Here is a 26653-nt window from a genome sequence, read left to right as displayed (position 1 = left end):
TTATTACCTTATCAAATTCAGTTATTAGACGAACCTTCTCTTTGCAAATCTTTATTGACCCCTTCGCATTGAAAGTTTATGCAATCCAGTAGAATTGATTTCCACTTACTTTTCCTCTCTGAAATTAAAGTAACAAGATTTGAACTTAACTGCTGCATCACCACATTATTAATTTTCTATCAATTCATTTGGCCCAAGGAGTAAACCAGAGGTTTAATCTCTCAGTTAATTAACTGCCCAGAGAACCTCAACCTTTTCTACCATTTTGTTGGTATTGAAATGGACTTTTGAATCTTCACCTTCACTTCTAGAATATTTTATAGCCAGTCTGTTCTATTTTTGACTCTGCTGTTAAGATGAGGACATATCCTAAAATCACATCTGCAATCAAGGGAACTGTAAAATCTCATATAACCGTTTCTGTCTACACCTTTCTCCTTGCTTTCTGTTTAACTGGGCAATGCATGATGCAGTGGGGTTCGCTTTGGCTGCACTCCTTAGAGCAGGGTTGGTAAAGATGGCATGCAAAAGTTTTGTTGGCTCAAGGCAATAGTTTCCAAAAGATAATGATTATTGTTACTGCAAAATGAAGCAGCAAATTAATTTTTACAGTCCAAGAGCAGTGAAATGTTTTCACGGGCGTCCATAATTATTGTTACTAATTTATTAATTAGGAATATCTGGTTGAAATTACAAAGGCACACGAGAAATCTTTAGAAGATTATTGTCAATTTGGGAACATGCTCTCAAAAATGTTGGCCACCCCTGCCCTAGAAGAACCCTCTTCCTCCATCCAGTGAGGGGACAGATGGATGTTTACTGAATGTGTATCATAAACATGATTTTGAAGATGTTGGAAATGTAGAGCAACACTCAGCAGGTCAGGCAACATCTACAAAAAGGGATAAATAGTTGAAGAGCTTTCATCAGGAATGGAAAGGAAGTGGGCAGAAGCCAGAATGAGAAAGTGGGTGCAGGGAAAGGTTGTAGTCGGGGGGGAGGGGTGAATTTCCAGTTGTTAGAGAAATTGATGCTGAATGTGAGGTGTAGCTCCAACCTGAGTTTGGCCTCATGATAGCCACGGACAGACATAACAGAATGTGATTGGAAAGTCAAATTGAAATAGGCAGCCACTGGGAAATCTTGCCTCTAGTGGCGGGCAGAGTGAAGGGGTTCAACAATGCTGTCCCTAAATCTGCATAAGGTCTCAATAATGTTGAGAAGGAATACCAGATTCAATAGGTGACCCCAACAGACTTTCAGGCAAAGTAACACCTCACCTGGTAGTACTGTTTGGAACCATGAATGATGGTGGGCAGGATGTGTAAGTGTAGAACTTGTCACGCTTGTAGGAGTAAGTGCCAGGAGGGAGGTCAGTAGGCATACATTGTGTCAAATTGATATAGAAATCCTTCCACTAAGCACCATCCCCCACTCTGCACTTTCCCTGGGGATCTCTGAGTCACTCCCTTGCCAACTTGTCCATCCCCAACTATGATATCATAATTCCAGATGTTATTCCATCCCCTTTTTCATGATACTTACTGCATTGACATATGCGCAGCTCGGGGCATTAGTCGCACCATGAATAGCCTTTTGATTCCTGACTTTGAAGTTTTGAAAGCATCTGTCTCCACAACCTCTCCACTATCAGTTCTGCCACCCTTGTTGCCAGTTCTGGTGCAAACTGTTTCTTCTGTACAGGTCCCACCTTCCCTGGAAGAGAGCCTAATGATCCAAAAATCTTATGCCCTCTCCCCTACACCAATTCCTTAGCCACATGTTAAACTGTAATCTTCCTATTTCTGGCCTCACTAGGATGTGGCACAGATAGCAGTAATGAGATCACAACCCTGGAGGTCCTGCCTTTTAACTTAGCACAAACGTCAGCTGTTTATTTTCCTCCATAGATGGTGCCTGACTTTTCCTGTTCCTCCAGTATTTTATGTGTATTGCTCTTGAATATATATTTCTACGTTAGCACAGAAAAATGCTATTCAGTCCATTAAATCTGCTGTGCAGGGATTTCCAGGGAAGTAATCTTATGTGTCCCACTTGCCTCCTTTATTCAAGAGAGAATCAGTTACAAGAAAACAAATATCCATCATATCCCCTTTCATTCAATATTTCTATTAACTTCTGTTCAAGTAATTCACACGTCAATACACAGGTAAGTAGTACTTTGGGATGTCAAAGGAAATAGCAGCACCATGCATTAACAGAGAAAAAATGCTAACAAGATCAGAACAAAAGACATACACTACATCTGACCCTGAGGGGGACCAATATCCTAGCAGGCAGGTTTGCTAGAGCTGTTCGGGAGGGAATAAACTAATTTGGCAGGGGGTTGTGAACCGGAGTTCATTGATTTATTTATTGAGATACAGCACAGAATAGGCCCTTTCGGCCCTTTGAGCCACGCCACCCAGCAGTTCCCCCAATTTAATCCTAACCTAACCATGGGACAATATGCAATGACCAATTAACCTACCAAGAGTTCATCTTTGGACTGTGGGAGGAAACCCACACAGTCATGGAGAGAACATACAGACTCCTTACAGACAATGGTGGAAGTTGAACCTGGGTTGCTGGTATTGTAAAGTGTTGTGCTAACCACTACACATGTGCCAGAGTGATATGGTAATCGGTATACAAGTAGATGCAGTGTGATTTGTGACTGAGAGGAAGGACAGGCAGATGATAGGGCAAAATTACAGTTAGTGGGATGAGCTGAAGTGCAGCCTGGGAGCAAAATTGAAAAGGATGATAAATACAGGACTGAAGTTTTTATATTTGGTTGCAGGCCATATACAGTATAAGGTAGATGATCTTGTAACGTAATTAGAAATTGGCAGGTATGCAGTAGATATCATGGAGTCATGGCTGAAAGAAGATCTGGGAGCTTAGCATCCAAAGATGCACATTGTATCAAAAGGACAGGCAGGTAGGCAGAGGGGTGGGGTAGTTCTGTTGCTAAAAAATGAAGTCAAATCATTAGAAAGAGGTGGCATAGGGTTGGAAGTTGTAGAGTCCTTGTGAGTAAAGTTAAGGGTAAAATGATGCTGATGGGAGGTATATACAGACCTGTGAAGAGTTGTCAGGTTGTGGGGTACAAATTACAACAGGAAATGGAAAAGGCATGTTAAAAGGGCAATGTTGCGATAGTCATGGGAGATTTTAATATGTGGGTAGTTCGGGGGAAATCAGGTTGGTGCTGGATTCCGAGAAAAGGAATTTGTAGAATGCCTACAAGATGGCTTTTGAGAGCAGCTTGTATTTGAGCCCACTAGACAATTGAGAACTGGGTGTTGTGTAATGACCAGATTTGATTAGGGAGCTTGAGGTAAATGAACCTTTGAGGCAGTGATTGATCATAATGTAGAATTCACCCTGACATTTGAGAGTGAGAAGATAAAGTTAGATGTATCAGTATAACAAAGGACTAAAGGGAGTTACAGGGGCATGAGAGAGGAGCTAGCCAAAGCTGTCAAAGCAGGGATGATGGCAGAACAGCAATGACTGGAGTTTCTGGGAGCAATTCAGAAGGGCCAGAATAGATGCATCCCAAAGATGAAGGAATGTTCTGAAGGGAGATTGATGCAACAGTGGCTGACAAGGGAAGTCAAAGTCAGCATAAAAGCAAAAGAGAGGGCAGAAAATATAGGGGAAAAAACAATAGGAAGTTAACAGGATTGGGAACCTTTTTTAAAAAAAAACAAGGCAATTGAAAAGTCAGGAGAGAAAAGATGAAATTATGAAGGTAAGCTAGCCAATAATATCAAAATGGATACTAACGGTTTTTTCAAAGAGTGGTATATTGGACCGCTGGAAAATGATGCTGGAGAGGTAGTAATGGGGGTACAAAACTTACCGTAGATGTCGGATTATAAGCCGTTACTTTTTTCCCACATTTTGAACAGCTTTGAACACTGCGGCCTTTACTACGGTGCGGCTAATGCATGATTTTTTTTCATGCCGCCAAAAACATTTTGCCTCGTAACAGTAGACCAATAAAATTGATGAGTAGTTCACAGAGGTCCAATGAAATTGTACGATAAATCAAGCGCACTTTCACAATTAAATTATTGTAAATCAGTCATTTGTACTCACCCTCATCAACATGGAAAACACTCGAAGAAAAGCATTGTGCTGCCTTTATGGCAGTTATTTAGTTTATAATATTTTCGCTTAGTAATTCATTTGTTAGTAATTTCTAGTTAAAGTTAGAAGAGTTTTAACTATATTTGTTTTCTGTGCTACATCGCGGGATGCTATGACGTCACACCCGGTTTCGCCGCGTCTTGTGGGAAAAATAACAGTTTGCGATAAACGGGAAGGCGGGGGCGAGCGCATTACGCGAGCGGCATTAGATCTGAGCGAACGCTGCTTTTAAGTTAAAGGCGATCAATAACTTTTCCTGGTAGGCTGCAGTATATATATTTTTTACCAGTCGTTAGCAGATATTGGAATGTTGTTCAGTAAAAAAGTATACGCAACGTATATTTAAAAGTAGCCGCGTTACAGGCACGGTTCGAAAAAAAGCATTTGCAATATGTATTTATGTTACCATATGGATTTAATTAAAAGTTAAAAAATCCTCACGTGTAATATCTTTCTGTGTAAATATCTCATATTACAACGTGGGACACCTGCAGCCGAAAATCTGGTGCGGCCTAAAATCCGGTGCGGCCCGTACAAGTACAAAATTGATTTTCTTTCTAAAATTAGAGCCAGCGGCTTTTAATCAGGTGCGCTCTGTAGTGCGAAATCTACGGTAAGTATTTTTCAGCAGTCTTCACTGGGAAGACACTAGCAGTATGCCAGAAATTCAAGACTGTCAGGAGGCAAATGTGAATGTATTAGCTATTTCTAAAGAGAAAGTGCTTGGGAAGCTGCAAAGTCTGAAGGCAGGTAAGTTACCTGGACCAGATGGACTACGCATAAGGATTCTGAAAGAGGTAGTTGAAGAGAATGTGGCGGTAATGATCTTTCAAGAATCACGAGATTTTGGCATGGTTCTGGAGGAGTAGAGAAGTGCAAATGTCACTCCACTCTTCAAGAAGGGAGGAGGCAGAAGAAAGGAAATTTAGGCCAGTTAGTCTGACCTCAGTGGTTAGGAAGATGTTGAAGTCCATTGTTAAGGATGATGTTTTGGGGCACTTGGGAGCACATGATAAAATAGGTGAAAGTCAACATGGTTTCCTAAGAGATATCTTGCCTGACAAATCTGTTGGAAAAATCAAGTAGGATAGACGAAGGAAAGTCAATGGATGGGGTTCATTTGGATTTTCAGAAGGCCTTTGTCAAGGTGTCGCACATGAGGCTGCTTAACATGATAATACCCCATGGTATTACAGGAAAAATACTAGCATGAATAGAACAAACACGAGGACATCTGCAGATGCTGGAAATTCAAACAACAACACACACAAAATGCTGGTAGAACACAGCAGGCTAGGCAGCATCTAACCGAAAGGTTAGTCCTGACGAAGGGTCTCGGCCCGAAATGTCGACAGCGCTTCTCCCTATAGATGCCGCCTAGCCTGCTGTGTTCTACCAGCATTTTGTGTGTGTTGTAGCATGAATAGAAGACTGGCTGACTGGCAGGAAGTAAAGAATGTGAAGCCAGTGACTGGTGTTCCGCAGGGGTTGATATAGGGCCATTTCTTTTCATGTCAATGATTTGGATGAAGGAATAATTGTCTTTGGCTAAGTTTGCGGACAATATAAAGATCAGTGGAGGGGCAGATAGAGTTGAGGAAGCAAGGAGTCTGCAAATGAACTTAGATTGGTAGAATGGGCAAAACATTGGCAGATGGAATATAGTATGATAGAAGGAATAAAGGAGTAGACTATTTTCTAAACGGAGAGATAATTCAAAAATCAGAGATGGAATGGAATTTGGAAGTCTTTGTACATGATTCCCTAAAGTTTAACTTGAAGGTTGACTCAGTGGAAAGGAAGGCAAATGCAATGTTAGCATTCATTTTGAGATGACGAGGATATAAAAGCAAGGCTTTATAAGGCATTGGTAAGACTGCACTTGGAGTATTGTGAGCAGTTTTGAGCCCCTTGTCTAAGAAAGGCTGGCGTTGAAGAGGGTCCAGAGAAGGTTCATAAAAATGCAGAAATGAAAGGGTTAATGTATGAGGAGTGTTTGATGGTTCTGGGCCTTTACTCACTGGAGTTTAGAAGAATGTAAAGAGGATGTCATTGAAACTTATAAAGTATTGAAAGGCCGAGATAGAGTCAGTGTGGAGAGGATGTTTCCTATAGTGGGGAACACCATAAGACATAGAAGTAGAATTAGGCCATTCAGCTCATCGAGTCTTCCCTGCCATTCCATCACAGCTGATCCTGGATCTCACTCAACCCCATACCTTCTCACATATCCTTTGATGCCCTGACCGGTCAGGAAAATATCAACATCCTCCTTAAATGTACGCACGGACTTGGTCTCCACCACAATCTGTGGCAGAGTATTTCATAGATTTTCTACTCTGGCTAAAAACGTTTAGAAGTCTAGGTTCAGCGGGCACAACCTCAGAATAGAGGAATGTCCATTTTGAACTGAGTTGAGGAATTTCTGTAGCCAAAGGGTAGTAAATCTGTGAAAATCATTGCTACAGATGACTGAGAAGGCCAAGTTATTGAGTATATTTGAAGTGGTGTTGATGGGTTCTTGATCAGTCAAGGTATCAAAGTTGCAGGGAGAAGGCAGGAGAATGGGGTTGAGAGAAATAATAAAGTGTGCATAATGGAATGTCCTGTTATTCTGTTAAAGGTGCTAAATCATGTAAATTGATTTTAATTTATAGTTGCTATTTTTTGAGCTTTTTACATTAAGTTCTGGGCAGTGCAGTAAGCTGAGTATAGTTGACCAGCTAACTTTTGTGAAAGAAGACGGTGCGGCCAAATTTACTTTGCATTTTCAACCATTTTATAAGGTAGCCCTTCTGTTAATATGTATTTTGATCACAAATGCTTAACTCAGCTTGTTGTATTTCTTTTTAGATAACTTCCAGACAGCACAACTGTTGGCCTTGATTTTAGAGCTGCTCACGTTCTGTGTAGAGCATCACACATATCATATCAAGAACTACATCATGAACAAAGATTTACTGCGAAGGGTTTTGGTACTGATGAATTCAAAACATACCTTTCTAGCCTTGTGTAAGTTGATGTTTGTGAGGTAAAAGGAATGACTGAAACCTCTCAGTATATTCACTATCCTTTGTTTCCTTTTCTTCAATTTATAGAGAATTGTATTTTTCTATTTCACCTAGATAGCCGATGGACAGCTATCTGTTCTACTTGTACTGTATAGATTGAATGCACCAAGCCATTAAGATGAAAATTTGACAAGTAGTTACGTGAGCATATTTTTGTAGGATGGTCTTGGGGATTTCCAGGCTATTGTATCTCAAAACCAGAGCCTCTACCCAAATAGCAAAATTTTAATGAAATAGAAATAACTGGGATATACACTCAATGGTCACTTTATTAGGTTAAAGGAGTGGAACCCAGTGTGGTCTTCTGCTGTTGTAGCCTATCCGCTTCAAGGTTTGACGTGTGTTCAGAGATGTTCAGCATACCACTGTTGTGACGTGTGTTTGAGTTACTGTTGCCTTCTTGTTGGCTTGAACCAGTCTGGTCTTTCTCTGAGCCCTCTCATTAACGAGGCATCCTCATCCTCAGAACTGTCACTCACTGGATGTTTATTGTTTCACGCACCATTCTCTGTAAACTCTGGAGGCTGTTGTGCATGAAAATATCAGGAGATCAGCAGTTTCTGAGATACTCAAACCACTTTGTCTGGCACCAACAATCATTCCACAGTCATTTATCATCAAAGAATGTATAAATTATACAACTTTGAAACTTGTTTGCTCAGTGATGATAACAATGCAAGAAAACCAAAAGAGCCCAGTTAAAGAAAAAGAATAAAAATAAAAGGCCAACACCCAGTTTGCAAGAGAAAGGGGGGAAAAAAACACAAATTATGCAAACAATTGAAGTGAACAACAACAATCCAAACCAAAAATTGAGTCCTCACATCTGAACCCTAGAGTAGGCCCAAATGCTTACTTACCAGTTTTCTCCACTTCCATCCACAGAGGATTTGATGAAGTGAAATGGTTCAGGACATAGAGTCCAAAGGGTAGCTGTATTTTAATTGTCAATGTGGAAGAACTAAATATTGATCCAGAGTTGGAGGCGATGAGATGTATTTGCATTCAATTCTGGATTATTTTAAGTTTCTGTATGGTGAAGAAGAGGAGGTCATTTGGAGAATTTTTTACTGAGTTAAGTATTGTATGTAATTAGTTTTGCTACAACAAGTGTATGGGACATTGGAAAAAAGTTGAATTTCCCCATGGGGATGAATAAAGTATCTATCTATCTATCTATCTAATTAAACCATTTTGGCATGAAAATTCCAAGATTCTGAAGAATTACGAATAGACTGTGCTCGAGTTACATGTGTTGATTTTGTAGATTAAAGAATTGGGGAAGAACACTGAAGTTTGTGCCACTGACATTGGCTGAACAATGCTGATGAAATCCATCTTGAAGCCATTTGACCCCAATGGGAATCAAAACAGGTTCAGTTTTAGTAGAAAGCTTAAAGAATCCTGGTCTGACGTTATGCAGCAGCGATAGATTTAATAACTGGAGATACTGAAGAACATTAAGAATGGAGCCCTGTGAGTCAACAAACGACTCTATAACTTCATTTTTTTTTTAAAGAATAATTACATGAGAACATAAGAAATAGGAGCAGGAATAGGCCATCTGGCCCATCGAGCCTGCTCTGCCATTCAGTAAGATCATGGCTGATCTGGCCATGAACTCATCTCTACCTAGCTGTCTTTCCCCATAATCCATAATTCCCTTACTATGCAAAAATCTATCCAACCTTGTCTGAAATATATTTACTGAGGTAGCCTCCACTGCTTCATTGGGCAGAGAATATCACAGATTCGCCTCTCTCTGGGAAAAGCCATTCCTCCTCATCTCCGTGTTAAAGTTACTCCCCCAGATCTTGAGGCTATGTCCCCTAGTTCTAATCTCACCTACCAGTGGAAACAACTTTCCTGCCTCCACCTATCCCTTTCATAATTTTATATGGTTCTATAAGATCTCCTCTCATTCTTTTGAAGTCCAGTGAGTACAGTCCCAGGCGACTCAGTCTCTCCTCATAATCTAACACCCTCATCTCTGGAATCAATCTGGTGAACCTCCTCTGCACCACCTCCAAAGCCAATATATCCACGCACTCAGTACTCCAGGTGCAGCCTCACCAGTACCCTTTACAGTTTCAGCATAACCTCTCTGCTCTTAAGTTCAATCCCTCTAGCAATGAAAGCCAACATTCTATTTGCCTTCTTGGTAGCCTGCTGCACATGCAAACCAACCTTTTGTGATTCATGCACAAGCACTCCCAAGTCCTTCTGCACAGCAGCATGCTGCAATTTTTTTTATCATTTAAATAATAATCTGATCTTCCATTTTCCTTCCAAAGTTTATGACCTTGCATTTACTAACATTGTATTCCATCCACCAGATCCTTGCCCACTCACTTAATCTTATCTATATCTCACTGTAGACTCTTTGTATCTTCTGCACAATTTGCTTTTCCACTTAATTTAATGGTATCAGCAATCTTAGATATACTACATTTGGTCCCCTCTTCCAGATTGTTAATGTATATCATGAACAGTTGTGGGTTCAGTCCGACTACAGCACACCACTCACATGTTAGCTGATTGTCTGGAATGCAAGGGAGATTTGTGATGAAGATGGTTTGGGATGTGTCAGTGGACGAGAATGGATAAAGTAAAAGCAGTTAGGTGAATTTGAATTGTAATTCTAAGCATGATGGGTAGGAGCTGAATTATAGGGTGCCAGAAGGGAAGATGAATGTGTAATTCACTCTCGGCTTCTGCAGATCCTGGAGTGAAAGGACTGAGGAGGATTGTAGGAAGGTTTTTAGTGTTTTAAAGATGAATGCAGATACTGTTAATCATAGGATTAAGTAGAATTTTACTGTTCAGTAGTAGTCTTGAGAGCTGACACTGAGCTCTATTGCTGAAATGAATTTTGTAAAGAATAGGGCGAAGTTGCAGAGGGGGTGAACTGTTCTCTTGGATTAAACTAAATTGTTGAACATTTTAGCAGATCATACCACATCTGTGGGAAGAAGAACAGTTAGCCTTGGAGATTGTCTGAAAAAAAAAGAGATGTGGCCTGACCTGCTAAGTATCCCCTGCATTTTCTACTTTAGATTACCAGCAAATGTGTTGCTTTTTAAACTTGCGTTTTCTTGGCCTTGGATGCCATGAATGGCTTCTGGATTGATGAGTGGTTTAATAGGATTCAACCACAGTAATGGTCTAATTAATAGCAGAACTTGGATGTTTTACAGCATTTTCTCTCCCCCTGGAAATAGGTGCACTGCGTTTTATGAGGAGAATCATTGGACTGAAAGATGAATTCTATAATCGATACATTATTAAAGGAAACCTCTTTGAGCCAGTTATAAATGCATTTTTGGATAATGGAACTCGATATAATCTGCTCAATTCTGCAATAATTGAACTCTTTGAATTTATCAGAGTGGTAAGATTTCTTTTTGCAATAGTATGTAATAAATGTTTTCACATTAGATAGTGTTTGAAGGAGTTAAAGCTTCCCTCAAATTTTTTGTAAATAGAGGCTTATTACAGTTCTAAGAAGTGTGATCTATTACTTTTTTTTGGTCACAGGAGGATGTCAAGTCACTTACAACGCATATAATTGACAATTTCTACAAAGCACTTGAAGATATAGAGTACGTGCAAACATTTAAAGGGTTAAAGTTAAGATATGAGCAAGAAAGGGATCGGCTTCAAAATCAGAAACTAAGCAGGTGTGGAATTAATTTCAGAACCTTTTTCTCCTCTCTACCTGCTCTAGCTTTATATTTCTCAACCTGCTTTGACCAAGCTTTCGCTTATTAACCAAAATAATTTTTGGTTGTATTTACAGAATCAAAGGGTTGGATTGCCTACTGCGTCCTTACAGCATTTTCATGCATGCCATTGGTTTTCCACCCTGATGTATATTAACATGCTCCAAATTGCTCACCTGTTTAGATCCTAACTAAGGCTCTTCAGGGATCTATATAACGTAGGGAAAATGTGAAAACTTCACATAGAGAGCTCAAGTGGTCTGAAGATGTGTGCTATTTGCAGTACTAGTGTATCATTGCAACTGATTGTGTAATACTTACACCAAAATGTCTACTAAATAGTCAAGATTACCCTTGGCATTTTGCACTTTTCTAGCTGGTTTCCATTGCAAACCAGGAAGAACGTGCGTCTCTGAGTTGATTATTCATCAAATTGATCTGCAAGTTGCATATAGATTAGTCAACTGGTGAAATTACAGTTATTCTTGGGTCTAATATTCTTGAAATATTGCATATCCTAAGATATATTCAGTACAGGTGGCCCCCATTTTTCAAACGTTCACTTTACGACAGCTCGCTGTTACAAAAGACCTACATTAGTACCCGTTTTCACTAACCAAAGAGGATTTTCACTTTTATGAAAAAAAGACGCCTGCGTTATACGTGTGCTTACCCCGAGAAAGACTACAATGACCGTGGAGCCTTGTGTGGGCAGTTGTGTGCACATGAGTGTACATGCGTAAGTGTGTACATGTATGCGCCGATTTTTTTTTTTGCTCCAAATCTATTTTGGCTCGCTGGCTTCCCAATTTTGATAAGTGAAGCTACACCATGCATACAATATTTCCACCTGGCTGTATATTTATCATATAATTCCTGCTTTTACTATATCTTAATGCTATTTGGTTTGATTTGGTAGGTTATTTTTTTGAGTCTGGGAATGCTCAAAAATTTTTCCCCATATAAATTAATGGTAATTGCTTCTTCGCTTTACAACATTTCAGCTTACAAACGGTTTCATAGGAACGCTCTACCTTTGGATAGTGTGGGATACCTGTATATTCAGATGAAATTTGACTAAAAGTGAGAGCACGAAATAATGAGTGGGGAGTAGGTGGAGGAGAGATCTTTAAAATTGTAAATGGGATTAAATCAGTGTTTAATCCTGTTGATACAATTTCAATAGTTTTGTGTGTGTGTGTGTGAGAGATCTAACTGGTCAGATTGGAGGATTGTAAATCCATTTTCCAATTGACATTTTTGGGCTACTGTGGAACTTGTTAATTCATTGTATTTTTTTTGTTTCATTTCAAGTGTGCCATCCATATTGCGTAATAACCGGTACCGGAGAGATGCACGAGCTTTGGATGATGATGAAGAGATGTGGTTTAATGAGGAAGAGGAAGAAGGAGAAGCTCTAGTACCACATGTTGAAAAATCGAAATCTGAGGATGACTATCCAGACAGTTATGGAAAATTTCTGGAGACTAAAAAGGGTAAAAGAACTTTTAGTCCTCTGATGGTCCATTTAGTCTTTTAATGGCTCTGATTTTCCTGTGGTGGTCAATAGTTAAACTAACAGCGGTTGTGCTTATATGTGTATTCAAGTTTGGGAGTGTAAAAATAATGAAGAACAACGTAAGAAAAGGGAGTGGAATGAGTCATCAGGCTCTTTCAGCACTAGCACTTCCAGCACTATTCACTTTATCTACTGATTGCTTTGATATCTTCAAGTCAATCAGTTTTTTTTAAGTCAACCCAATCACTGAGGCTCAAGCCTTCCAGGTTAGAGAATTACCACGGTTTGGTACCCCCTTGAGTGAAGAAATCTTCTTGTCCAACTGTGTGGAACTTGTCAAAAGACAAAACTCCGAATATATTACATTGGTTGGTTTCCCTTTTCCCGTGGTCACATTCCATGAACTCCAGCAGGTTAGTCAAACAAGATTTTCTGAAAGCACCATTGACTCTGCTCAATCTTATTGTTTTCAAGGTGCTCTGTTATTACTTTCTTCAACATAAAGTCCAGAATTGTTCTTATTAGGTTAAAAATATCAATACTCTCTCCCGTTTTCCAAAATAATGAGGTTATATTTGTTACCTTCCAATCCGCAGGAACAATTCCCGAATCTTGAGAGCTTCAGATCTTGTACCATCTTTTGCAAATCTCTGATGAATTGTCAAAACTTTTGAACTTGATTTGCTTTCTCCTCAACTTCTCTAGTATTACTTTTTGATGCATACTTAGTTCTTTCATTTTCTTATTCTCACTGCACCTTTTCTAATGAGTTTACTGAATTTTGTGTTTTGTGAAAACAGAGCCAAAATATATTTTTATTATTTCACCATTCTTTATTGCCTATTATGAATTTCCTTTTCTCTATGAGGGGCTCTTCACTGATTTTTTTCTCTTTAAATACTTATAAAAGCTATTACAGTCAGTTTTTGTTTTTCAGAACTATAACACTCATATTTTCTTTATCAGTTTCTTTGGTTTTCCTTTAACTCTTTAAAAGGCTCCCAAACTTCAGGAATACAGTTATTTCTGAAAACGGAATGAATGCTTAACTAAATTAAATGTGGAATCTCAATGGAAAGTCATTGGAAAGGTTAAAAATTTAATACTTTAGGATATCAATTAATACTTTGCATCGTCATTGGGGACAGGAGAGGTTCCGGAGGATTGGAAGGTTGCAGATGTTGTTCCCTTATTCAAGAAAGGGAGTAGAGAAAGCCCAGGAAATTATAGACCAGTGAGTCTTACTTCAGCGGTTGGTAAGTTGATGGAAAAGATCTTGAGAGGCAGGATTTATGAGCATTTGGAGAGGTATAATATGATTAGGAATAGTCAGCATGGCTTTGTCAAAGGCAAGTCGTGCCTTACTAGTCTGATTGAATTTTTTGAGGCTGTGACTAAACACATTGATGAAGGTAGAGCAGTAGATGTAGTGTATATGGATTTCAGCTAGGCATTTGATAAGGTACCCCATCCAAAGGCTTATTGAGAAAGTAAGGAGGCTTGGGATCCAAGGGCACCTTGCTTTGTGGATCCAGAATTGACTTGCCCACAGAAGGCAAAGAGTGGTTGTAGACGGGTCATATTCTGCATGGAGGTCGGCGACCAGTGGTGTGCCTCAGGCATCTGTTCTGGGACCCTTTCTCTTTGTGATTTTTATAAATGGTCTGGATGAGGAAGTAGAGGAATAGGTTAGTAAGTTTGCTGATGACACAGAGGTTGAGGATGTTGTGGATAGGGTGGAAGGCTGTCAGAGGTTACAGCGAGACATTGATAGGATACAAAAGTGGGCTGAGAAGTGGCAGATGGAGTTCAACCGAGATAAGTGTGAGGTGGTTCATTTTGGTCGGTCAAATATGATGGCATACGGTGCATTGGCCTTCATCAGTCGAGGGATTGAGTTCAAGAGCTGAGAGAGGTAATGTTGCAGCTGTATAGAACCCTGGTCAGATCCCACTTGGAGTACTGTGCTCAGTTCTGGTCACCTCATGTGGAAGGATGTGGAAACTATAGAAAGGGTGCAGAGGAGATTTACAAGGATGTTGCCTGGATTGGGGAGCGTGCCATATGAGAATAGGTTGAGTGAACTTGGCCTTTTCTCCTTGGAGTGACAGAGGCTGAGAGGTGACCTGATAGAGATGTATAAGATGATGAGAGGCATTGATCGTGTGGCTAGTCAGAGGCTTTTTCCCCAGGGCTGAAATGGCTAACACAAGAGGGCAGTTTTAAGGTGGTTGTAAGTAGGTACAGAGAGGATGTCAGGGTTAAGATTTTTTGCAGAGAGTGGTGAGTGCGTGGAATGGGCTGCTGGCGACTGTGGGGGAGCTGGATACAATAGGGTCTTTTAAGAGGCTCCTGGACATGGAGCTTAGAAAAATAGAGAGCTATGGGTAGCCCTAGCTAATTTCTAAAGTAAGTACATGTTCAGCACAGCATTATGGGCCAAAGGGCCTGTATTGTGCTGTAGCTTTTTATGTTTCTATGTAAAATTATAAGATTAAATCTTTATTCAAACATTCAACATATGAGGAGTAATTTTAAAAATTAAATGTTCTGTTTTTCAGGCACTTCATGGAAGAATTGATTTATGTTTAATGTACTAAATTTTTCATTAACAATGAAATATGTTCGTAAAGTGGGGAAAGTGTTGGAATTGAGAGGGGTCATTTTGAAGACATGATACCATGCCATTGTTTTATCCTATCTTTTCCTTCAGGAAATGCATGGATACAGTTACTGCTTATTTCATTAGTCTGTTTTCCTAAATTTTTGGTATTATTCTCATTTTCTCTTTCAAGTTTTTTGTCATTCTCTGTAATCAAGTTCAGAGCACTAATATGTTGGAAAGGGCAAATTAATAGTCTGAAATTGATGTCCAAGCTTATAAAAGTTTCTTTCCTAGCTAAAGAAAGTGAAGACAAGGAAAACCTTCCAAAGCGGTCATCAAGTCCTAGTTTTAAGTTTACATTTTCACATACTAGTCCATCCAGTACAACGAATGGAACAAATGGCACTCATGGCAAATCAACAGCAGCTCAGACTACTCCAGCCAGTTCAACGAGTTCTTCCCCAAAACATACCAGTCCATCTACTGCGGTGACAGCAAAGGTTTGGATAATCTTTACTTGTTTTGAAAATCTGCTTCAAGTTGGTTTATTACTAAATTATTTAATTCTTTGATTTTATAATTTGTAGTTTTACTTCTAGGCTTTAGAAATTGAGATCCTCTAATTTCAGTTAAATTTGAGCGTTTGTAACAGTTAAATGAAGGCTCCACCAAATGATGGTACTATGTTCTTAAAATAAATCTTTTATTTTCAAGCCATACTTCTTAAAAAAAACTTATCTTTGTATTGTGTGCAAAGTTAGCCACAAAGCCATCAGTTCTGTCATCTATATCATTGACATACATGAAAAAAAGCAGTTCCAACACAACACCTCCGGAATACCATGAGTGATTAGCAGCCAACTAAACAAGGCCCCACCCACCCCCTTATACCCACTCTGTCTCCTGCTAGTCAGTGAATTTTTCCTTTAATAGCACGAACTTTTATCTTGTCTAGCCCCTCGTTCAGTACCGTGTCAAACTTCTGAAAATCCAGGTAAACAACATCCACTGACTCTCCTTTGTCTATCCTGCTTGTTATTTCATCAAATAATTACAACAGAATTGTAAAGCAAGATTTTTCCTTAAGGTAGAGGTTCGCAACCTAGTTAAACCCTCAGTTAATGGTGGGGGTCCATGGCATAAGAAAGATTGGGAACCCCGTGTCTTAAAGAAACCATGCTGATTCTGGCCTATTTTATCATGTGCCTCCAAGTACCCCAAAACCTCATCCTTAATACTCTTCACAATCATCTGAAGGGCTCTGTGGACTTGACTCTCAAGCTAGCCAGTAGAGCACCTTTAAGTGGACAAAGATTAATTTCCATGTTCGGAAGTGAGGCAGGAGAGGAGGGGCTTCAAGCCAGGCTGAAACACAGAGGAATGAGACCCCTGTACCCAAAATCTTGTTAGCAAATGTGCAGTCACTGGAGAGAAAGATAGAGGATTAATCTCTCAGAAGGAAATTGAAAACTTGTATTCTGTGTTTTACTAAGATATGGCTTACTCCCAAGCCGGCCAGATTTGGCAATCAGACCCGAAGGCTTCTTGATACATAGGATGGACTTAACTGCTGATTCGGAAAAGGCAAAAGTTGGGGGTGTGTGTTTCATGATAAACTCTCTTTGATGCTCCAATGTTATGGTTCTGTTGTACTCCTGTTCCCCTGACCTGGAACACCTAATGATCAAGTGCTGACCACTTTATTTACCAAGAGAGTTCTTCTCAGTCACCCTGACCGCAGTTTACATACCACCATCGGCCAACAGCCTTGAGATGCTGCCGTCATCAAACAAGAAACAGGTCCAACCCAACGCATTTCAAATTATAGTTGGAAACTTCAACTAGACGTGCTTCAAGAAATTTCTGTGTAATTACCACCAGCATACAATCTGTAGCATCTGAGTTCTCAACACTATACTATGGTAAGGAATGCCTATCGTTCCATTCCCAGACTGCATTTTGGGAAATCTGATCACTTGGCTATCCTATCTGCGTACAGGCAGAGGCTCAAGAGCAAGACTCCAGAAATAAGGACAATAAGAGGTGGTCGTGTGAGGCAGGGGAGTGGCTGTGGGATTGCTTCTCATCAGTAGATCTGAATGAATACACCAGTTGTCACAGACTTTATATCAGCAGTTGTAGGTGACGATAAATTACTATGGTTGCACATTGCACATTTAGGCAGAGATGTAACAAAAATTTTTACTCATGTATGTGAAGGATGTAAGAAATAAAGTCAATTCAATTTAATTTCGGTCTCTGAGGTTGACGTGAGAGCATTCTTCAGGAGGTTGAACCCATGGAAAGCATCGGACCCAGATGGGTACTTGACCAAGTACTAAAGACGTGCTGATCACTGGCTGGAGTGTTCACCGAAATCTTTAACCGCTGGCTTTGGCGGTCTGATGTACCCACCTCTCCAAGCAGGCCTCAGTCATACTTTGAACATTGACCACCTTGCGAACCACAGAAATCAGGCTAGCTGACCTGTAATTTTTAGTCTTTTGCCTTCCTATAAGACCACAAGACATAGGAGCAGAATTTGCCCATTTAGAGTAGATGTAAATCATTTCCTTTGAATTGTTGGGCATATTTCTCATGCAGCATTGCTAACATTCTTTTTTTTCTCTGAATTACTTCAGGGAGGTCGTGTGGGTCTTGTAGATTATCCTGATGATGAGGAAGAGGAGGAGGAAGAAGAAGCATCACCAAGGAAGCGACCCCGGCTAGGTTCATAATTGATGCATTAGCTTGCATAAGGATCTGATACAGTGGTGCAACTGTTCCATGAGCATCGGATCTGAATCGGAAAAGGCTCCTGTACTGTGAAAACAGAAGATGCAAATAAGGAGTAGCAACAGTATGCTTCAACCAGAGGGCTTGAGTTCTACATGGCAACAGTATGCCAATGAGGAACTGGATCTCTCTGGAATAAAGTTGGAAAGGCAAACTGGCCAATAAGCTGGTAGGACTAGCAGTTAGTACCTGGGAATTGATTGTCAGTTTCCCAAGTGGGGAAGAGAATCTGATTTGGAATGGGTTAGGGAAAGCTTGAACAAGGCAGCAGGAGTTCCACCAGAATGTTTTGGTGTTCTTTTCCGGGAAACCAAAATTCGGAGATGCAAACAGAGTCTCATTTGGAAGCCTTCGCATTCTGAAATGAATTAAGTGCAATTCCACCTGTGACCTCTACCTTGTTTGTCTCCAATTGTGTGTTTTTAAATTGTGGGGTGGTGGGGAGGGAGAAAAACTGCAAATACATTTCTGCATAAAAGGATCTAAAGCTATTATTAGGACCATAATGATGAGATTGCAGTCATGTTCATTGGATCCTGGGGCATCCACTGGACCTGTTTAGCAACTCTAATCAAAATGACAAATGGTTGGAAAAGCACAAGAATATGCACCTCAGATGCCGTGTGGGACTTTCACAAATCAATGTGATAAAGCTGATGCTGGTGGTTGCAGCAAAAAGGTTCAAGAGAAAAACTACTGTTCTTAGATCATTTGCAGATTATAATTCGTGAAAGTTTAGGTTTGCAATGTTCCCAGCCCAAACATATTACTAAATAGAGAAAATTTTATCCCATGCGATTTTTATGTATATTTTTGGCTATTGTATGACAGAATAACATTTCATTGTAGTTAATAGATAATGGAGTTACCTTTTAGGGAACACTAATTTTAACAGGCAACTGACATAATGCTAGGAGCTTCATCGAAAGCTGCACCAAAACATGAATTAATAAGTCTGCCATTGCCCTGTTAGTCACATTGTCTTGGAGAAGTCGTAATTAAGATTTCAAGCACAATAAAAGGTTTGCTCAGTTCCAAATGTTTTTATTGCACAGTATACTGTTTAGATCATTTTAAATACAGTGGTTAACGCAGGTTGTTAAACCAGCTGTAGCCAAGTCAGACAACTGGCAATCTGAGATGAGCCTGAGGATGTTAAAAATAAAATCAAACCTCTTTTTTTAAAAAAAAAACAAACGAGTGTTTTTTTTTTTGGAGGTAATCACTGTCCCTTGATATTTTTGGAGGTTTTGTAGTTCAACATAAACATTCATGGGGGAAAAAACGGGCTATCTGTCATGTAGATACAAAGTATAATTTTTCCATAAGACAGAAGTTTATTTTATATGGATGAATAACCACCACTGTAACTGTTATTTTACACTGTACACATGTTGATATTAATAAGGCAATGTAAGATTCAGGAATTAAAATGTGACCCTGTAATTCCATAAACAACATGCTGTTGTGTCTATTTTCTGGTAAAAGAAGATGAACTTTTAAAAATGGTGCTGAATTGTAAACTGAAAATCAATTAATTGATCTTTGAACAGATTATTTAGAATTTTATTTATAGGATTATGCACAGTATTTAAAAGATAAGCCAAAGCAGCAACTAAATGTGTTAATGCTAATCAAAATTCATTTTTCAATTTTGTTATTTGGTTACTTTATTTGGGTGACTGTATTGTGTACTAGTTAGTTTGAAAATTTGACTATTGTGCATTTACTTGTAGAACTGGTATATTCGTTATTTTAATTTTAGAATGTTTCAGTTGTGATCCTCATCACACAATACAGTACAATATGTACTGTGCCATGTTCTTGAATAGTGACAGTTTACATCTGTACACTAGATTCATCTTGCAAACATAAATATAGTTCTAATTTTAAAATGATATTTGTGATGAACTGTTGCTGTATTGTAACTTTAAATACCATTGATTATTCAAGTTTTATTTTCACATTCAAGATAATGGAATTTAAAATTTGCCCATTGACAATGTGTATTTCCTCTGTTTGCCCTGTGAATCATTTTGACGTTAGCTAACTTTTCTCCTGAAATATCTTTGTCGTCAGGCATTCTTGAACTGTGGTATCATATTTCAGTTGAAAAAATTATCAACGTGCTTGTTCACTTATCACAATGCATGGTCTGCAATTCCTCAATTGGTGGATACAGCAGCAGTTAATTTGTTTTATTTAATATTTATTTGTTATAAATGAATTCTGTTAAACTGCTTTATTATAATCAGTCCATGAAATTAAATGCATTTTAACTCCAAAAGGAAATACTGTAGCTCAAGATAATGGAGTAAGTTGAAAGAAAAATCCTGATTAGCATTGTCTTCTGACTGCACTTTAGCTTCTCATTAATATCATTTTATACAATTCCAAAAGTCAACACATCTTACCAGTACATTCCAATCAATTTTTATATTGATTTATTTTCATTATCACAGCACTTTATTGAAAAATAAGCATTGCTTACTTTTTATTTTTAAATGATTTTGAAGTCCAAGCAATGATTTACATATATACTGCTTGTTTTTTTAATTTCAAAAAATGTCCATTTTATACAAGGGTTTGCCCAAATATATAAAATTGTTTTGTACATTGTTATATTTCTATCTTACTAGGATGTTAAATAATTTCCCACTTAAATGATTTTTTGCTGTCAGTGCCGATTTAACAAAGGGATTTCTATTAATTTAATTGAAAGATGTTTAATAAATTCAAGTTACTTTACTGTATCATTTGAAGCTAGTTTTTGAGTGAGGATTTGAGATTAAAATGTTTCTGTTACAAAGCTGAAAAATTCAGTTTTGTTAACCTCTTAATCTGGCACACTTGGGACTTTCCTGCTGGACTGGCAGATTTTCTGGATTATTGAATGCTACCAACAAGCATTTTCTCTTTTTTAATATTTTGCTGTACATATAATAAATTTTATGGTAACTCAAATGAGTGTCAAGAGTCACGGGAGATGCAATCAGAATTTCAAGGGAACACAAGGGATGCAACCAGGTGAGTTTCAGGGCCACACTGAAAATGCAACCAGGTGAGCTTCAAGGTAGAATGAGAATTGGCAACTGGTGGGCCAGGTGCTGAACTAGTGGGATTTTTGAACAACCAGATACTTTTATAGTGTAACTTTTTCTTAATATGCAAAAAGTAAGGCAGAGATTAACTGGATTCTTTGATATCTTGGTAATCAAGGATAGATTTCATATGTTTCCTTGATTAATCAGTTTTCCTATTAAGACTTGGTAAATAAAGCATGGAACTGGTCAAGATGGGATTGCTCTTCTACACGTTTGAATTGAGCTCTTTTTAAAATGACTTCTACTGAAATCTTATGGAATGTTCTATTTTACACCAAAAAATGCAGGATGTCATGTGTTTGTAATACTTTTTCATTCACAGGATTTAGGTATCACTGGCGAGGTCATTAGTTACTGTCTACTCCTACCATTAACTTAATTGAAACTTAAAATCCTATCAAGATGGGATAGACTCTGTTCAAAGGAAGAATGCAAAAACTAGAAATCAATGTTAAAGAATACATAGCAAGGACTTAAAGTGAGGAGAAAATATTCACCTAAAGAATGGTGGTTTTGTGGAAGTCTCTACCTCAAGGTATTTGAGATTGCATCTCCTACCTTAATGATGTATTTTAATGGCAGAGATCTATGGAAATGGGGAGAAGGTAGGACCAGGTACTGAAATAAAAACAAAATGCTAGAAATACTTGGTAGGTCAGGTGTCATCTGTGGAAAGAAAAATATTAACATTTCAAGTTGATCTTTACAAATTTTATGATGTCTTGAACATAAAAGTTTCTTTCCACAAATGCTGCTTTTAAAAGTGCATTTTGTGCAAAAGTGTCAATATTTTATGGTTGTGATCTTGTTTGATTTCCTCCATCTGCCCTTTTTGATTGGGTAATTTTCTTGAAAGGCAGAGGAGCCTCAAGGAGTTGGCTATTCAGCCCTAGTTTCTAGGGCAGTGTTTAGAGATAATCCTATAGAACTGAAAAACGGGATTTTCCAGAATAATGAGATCTTATCCATATTAGGGTGGTATATGATATGGAGATCAGTGGTGGTGGTCTCATCCTGATGGAACTGTCAGTTTGCAAGGTGGTGTAAATTGGTGCAGTACGTGTAGATGCTACACACTGCAGCTGTTGAGGAATGATGTTGGAAAATGAATGTTTAAAGTGTTGGATTGGTCCCAAGTAGGTTGTCACCTTTTATGTGTAATTGAAACTTTAAGGTGTAAAATGGGAAATGAAGGTTGATTTAAAACTATAGGTCAAATGAATATACTTCAGTCACTTGCAAAAATAAAACCAGCTTTAGCCCATTTCTTTTGGCACATGGCAAGTATGTTATTCAAATAGGAATTAAGTATTTATCCATGACATCTTTACGTCTAATGAATTGATGAACGTTTTAATGTAGCACTGGGCTGATACCAGTAACTAAGGGTATCAGTGTTGAAATTTTATGGGATACCTTTAATCAATTTGGATATTCAGTCATTTGGTTACTGCCTAAATGCATGACACTAAACAATACCTATGTTATTTTCACATTCATCAGATTACCTAAATGCCTTCTTTGAACATCTTCATGTGTCTTTATTTAGAAATTTATTTTTGAAAGATGAAATTGTTTTCCAAAACTTAGTGGTTAATTTGACATAGAAATGTCAGTAGGGCTGGATGTGTGCAGATTGCCCAAGTCTGTAAGCCTTCAATGTTTTACTATTAGAGTTTACATTTAAATCCTAGCAGTTCTTGAAGCCATAATAAGCAGTTTTGTTACACAAGTTCATGGTTAATAATGAGAATGGTACCAGGTAACAACAGTCTTGAACTATGTTATAATTCACAAGAACAGTACAATCACCATTCAGCATTCTAAGTTGCACATAATTAGTACTGCCTATTAAGTAAAGGAAGGCTAATTTAAATTGTGGCTGAAATGCGTCAATATGATCGGCTAATTAAGAGTCACAATATATATAGTGTTTCAACTTTAATGCGGTTCAATTAAATACTCAAAGATCTCAATTAAAATTATGGATTTTGTAGTCTGTTGTCCACATTTTATTTTTTGATAACTTCCTGTTTAAGTTTTTCTGCCAGATGTTTCCTTTTCTGAATTTTCTGCTTTTCTTCCTCAGATAGCTACATAAAGAAAAAAAAGTGTTAGTCATTATTTCTGCGTTATCTACAAATGCATTACTTAAAGACTGTCAATGATACCAATACTTTTAACAAAAAAAATTATCTTTGATCAACATTCTCTTGTGCAACGATACTCCACCAACTGCAAACTAAAAATTATGTGGTATCAGAAGAGGCATGGTACAGAATCAAACTTGGTCTCACATGCTTCACCAGCTACCAAATATTAAAAACATACTTAATGCTAAAATGATTAAGGTATCAAGTATATGATTAAGATACATGAGTAAATGTTACATTCTTTGTCCTGACATGAATTGAGGCTTTGCTTAATTTCAGCATTTCCTTCCAGCTGCCAGGCTTCCTGAATTCTGGGAAATCCACAACTATTATATGCAATTCTGAATCACACCATTCCAGCTGAATAATCACAGTCGTTACATACTGTTGCCTTGCCAAACCCAAACCCACAATCCACAACAGTAAGACAAAGATGGAGTTTTGATTAATTAAGAAAATGTGAAACGGTTGGAGAATCTCTCTTCATTGTTGGGTTATTAAAATTTGCATCCCTTGATTTCTGTAAAGCTGTCCTGCCACCTAAGTATAAATGCACCTTGTACACTAACCATTTATGCAAGAATAATTTTGAATTGCACAAATTCCCACTTTTTCACCACAATATAACTTATAACATACTAACATTTAAATAACTATCCTGAGACTTCTCACAGCCTCAATCCATCTAGTCTAGCATCCCCTCAGTTGGTGCCGCCTCTAGCACTCCACTTTCTGTTCAATACCACATTCACTTTTCCCGATCACCGGAAAATTCTCAACCACCATTAGTTGTGAAAAATGGCAATTTGGAGCCTAAATCAAAGCAAATTAAATTTTAAAAAACAAATATGCTGAAAAGTAGAAAGTTTGATTTAAAAAATGCTTTGTTCATTTTGTTAAATAGTTTGGGATTATTCAAACTGCAAGTTGCAGGAAAAAGCTCAGGTATTCCAGCAAGGAATGGTTATTAAATCTTCAGCTACATGCAACATTTTTACAGTTCCTTTTTACAAAAAGATACGAATTTGAGGATGCAGACGTGTATAGCTTTTTCACTATTGGTGTCCAATATGTTGTCAATGTGCACTTCTGTCATCTATATGTATTTGACAGTTATCTGTATTTAGTACCTCTTTGGTTTCTAGTGTGGGTGGTGCATTCAGAGTTTCAGGATTTTTTGGTAGATGTTTCTCTCTCTGTTCTTTTTTCATTGCCACCAATTTATCACGCTGTTCTTTAAGATAGGCTGCTCGTTCATGAAGTTGCTTCCTCTCATTCTCAGAAAGTTCCTGCCATGAAGAATGATAAACAATTTTAATAAATCTGGAATCCAGTCTTTTTCAGCATTGTCATATCATTTTCGTCCCAAGGTACATGCAAAATTAAATGTTGCCTTTTCCTGTCTGCCTCAGATATTGAGTGAATCATGTTCGATGGGAATCAAGTCATTTGTACCATGTATCAGTAAGTGGAACAGTTTCCTTCCCTGTAGGATTACCAGCAAACTAATTTGTGGCTGGCATGAAAACACAGATTCTTAATAGCTACTCAAGTTGACATGCTGGAAATTAAATTCAAACCACACAGTCAGCTATACCTTAAATGAACCCAATTATAATCTATTCTCTTTTCTAATCTACTGAGTAGATGACAAACTTTTAAATATTCTAAAATAGAAATTAATGAGAATGTGGTCTGAAATGAAAATGCCTGCAGCTGAGATATACTGATTGTTGTATCAGTTCTTAGAATTCCTCCCACACTATTTCCCTTCATCGATGACTTTTTGCCAGTTTCCACCTTGTTCTCACCTAATCTGTTCTATTCTGACTTTTTAAAAATTAACCTCTTGCTTCCATTTCTGGGAATTGGTTAGCAATAGTATCAATAACTTGGAGCCTATGTTAAACATACTTCCTCCTAAGCTGTTGAATACAAGAATTCCATTCTATTTTCCCAGGTCCTTTAGCTGTCATTAGTTTTGATGATGGAACCTTGTACACGATGTTTCTCTCAACCAGGTTTCTTCCTGTGTGGGCAAAGCTCCCAACCAAAGAAAACCAAAGCACTGCTTCTGGTGGGTGATTTAAAGAAAAGCCCAAAATGTGTTCAGCAGGTGAAACATTATCCACAGAAAGGGAAATGGTTGATAAGTTTGAGATCAACTGACATTGACCTATCTATTTCTACTCTCAGCCCTTCTCCCAACCAGGGTCAATCTTGTCCTCTACACTTGCTCCGTATTCAATGGGCCAATCTCCACAACTGCAAAATTAATAATTTCATGACATATGTCAATGATAAACCTGATCCTTCTACAACTGTTCAGCTGATACCACCATTTTTACTGATCTCTACTCTTAGCACCTTTTCTTTGTCTCTCCCTTTCCTGGAAACAAAAACTTAATCTTGATGAAATGTCAACCACCTGAAATGGGAGTTGAAAGGCAAAGATAAATCTGAATTCAAAGTAGACCAGGAGCGTGTACTTGCAGTCAAGTTTACATCTGATAAGTGGGAATTATTGAAAAGTGAGGTGTAAATGCCAATATCTGTATAAGGATTGAATGGCAAGGGCAGGAAGTATGAGGGGACCTGGAATACAAGAAATAAAGGATTGCACAATATTTTTTTAAAAAAGCACATGGCAGGAATAGAGATGGAAAAAAAAGGAGGCCCAGGAGGAGCATGGATGGGGGAGGGGGATTAGAAGAGGAAAAACGGTACAAAATATCACTGGCATACAATAATAAGGAAATTGCCAAAATAGTTTATAACTAATATTAAGAACGAGAGAGTAATAAGGAAAGAGTGGTGGCTTGACAGGGATGAAAGGTCAATGAATACTTCTAATTGGTATTCACTAAGGAGAAAATGTAGTTGGGGGGGGGAAGGAGAGAAACTAAGCAAGCTACCATTTAAAAAGATGGTTTTTGACATCTTGGTGGATTTAATGTGGCTAAATCCCCTGGGACTGATGAAACAGATGCCAGGTTGCTATGGGAAGTAAAGGAGGAGATTATTGAGACCCTCACAGATTTTTAAATCTGCTTGCCACAGATGACTGGATAATGTCAAATGGGGTACCTTTATTAAAGATGTGCGGCAAGGATAAGCTCAATAATCAAGATCTGAGAATCCACAGCCAGTGGTAGAGAAGTAATTAAAAATAGTTCCGGTAGACAGACCAAATTGTCTAGTCATTAATCAAAAATATTCATGGTAGTTTTGTGGGAAGGCAGAGGCAAAGACCCTACTGAGCAATTTGAATTTTTCAAGGAAACACTGAGAGCAGTATCGGTGGTGGTGTCTACTTGCAGTTCATACAGTGTGTGATAAGGTCATCACACACAAAATGGGGAGGAGTTTAGCTAGTCAGAAAGCACCTATGAAGGGGAATAAACATTTGAGGTTTTGGGCTGAGACCATCAGGACTGTTACGGAAGGAGACAGGCAAAATAAGAAGGTGGGGGGGGGGGGCGGGGGAGTACCAGTTGGCAGATGAATGGTGACACCAGGTGT

The 26653-nt window shown here is 38.4% G+C and overlaps 2 protein-coding genes across 3 annotated transcripts in view; one reads left to right on the top strand and one right to left on the bottom strand.

The window, feature by feature from the left end:
• The window catches only part of LOC140730498 (serine/threonine-protein phosphatase 4 regulatory subunit 3B), a 76458-nt gene extending 57126 nt beyond the window's left edge, over window positions 1-19332 (top strand). The window contains exons 11-16 of the mRNA XM_073051024.1: window positions 7015-7173; window positions 10454-10623; window positions 10770-10912; window positions 12269-12450; window positions 15373-15578; window positions 17721-19332. Of these exons, the coding sequence (XP_072907125.1) occupies window positions 7015-7173; window positions 10454-10623; window positions 10770-10912; window positions 12269-12450; window positions 15373-15578; window positions 17721-17816 (956 nt within the window). The 3' untranslated portion in view covers window positions 17817-19332. The remainder of the gene's footprint in view (window positions 1-7014; window positions 7174-10453; window positions 10624-10769; window positions 10913-12268; window positions 12451-15372; window positions 15579-17720) is intronic.
• Window positions 19333-22906: 3574 nt separating this feature from the next.
• The window catches only part of cfap36 (cilia and flagella associated protein 36), a 90079-nt gene continuing 86332 nt past the window's right edge, over window positions 22907-26653 (bottom strand). For both annotated transcript variants that reach the window (XM_073051026.1, XM_073051025.1), the window contains 2 exons: window positions 24262-24420; window positions 22907-23071 (listed from right to left, as the gene is read on the bottom strand). In XM_073051026.1, coding sequence (XP_072907127.1) covers window positions 22991-23071; window positions 24262-24420 — 240 coding nt within the window. In that variant the 3' untranslated portion in view covers window positions 22907-22990. The remainder of the gene's footprint in view (window positions 23072-24261; window positions 24421-26653) is intronic.

This window comes from Hemitrygon akajei, chromosome 7, assembly GCF_048418815.1.
Source record: "Hemitrygon akajei chromosome 7, sHemAka1.3, whole genome shotgun sequence".
Lineage (NCBI taxonomy): Eukaryota > Metazoa > Chordata > Chondrichthyes > Myliobatiformes > Dasyatidae > Hemitrygon > Hemitrygon akajei.
The sequence above is the reverse complement of the archived record's forward strand: the minus strand, read 5'-3'. Positions and strand labels throughout refer to the sequence as shown.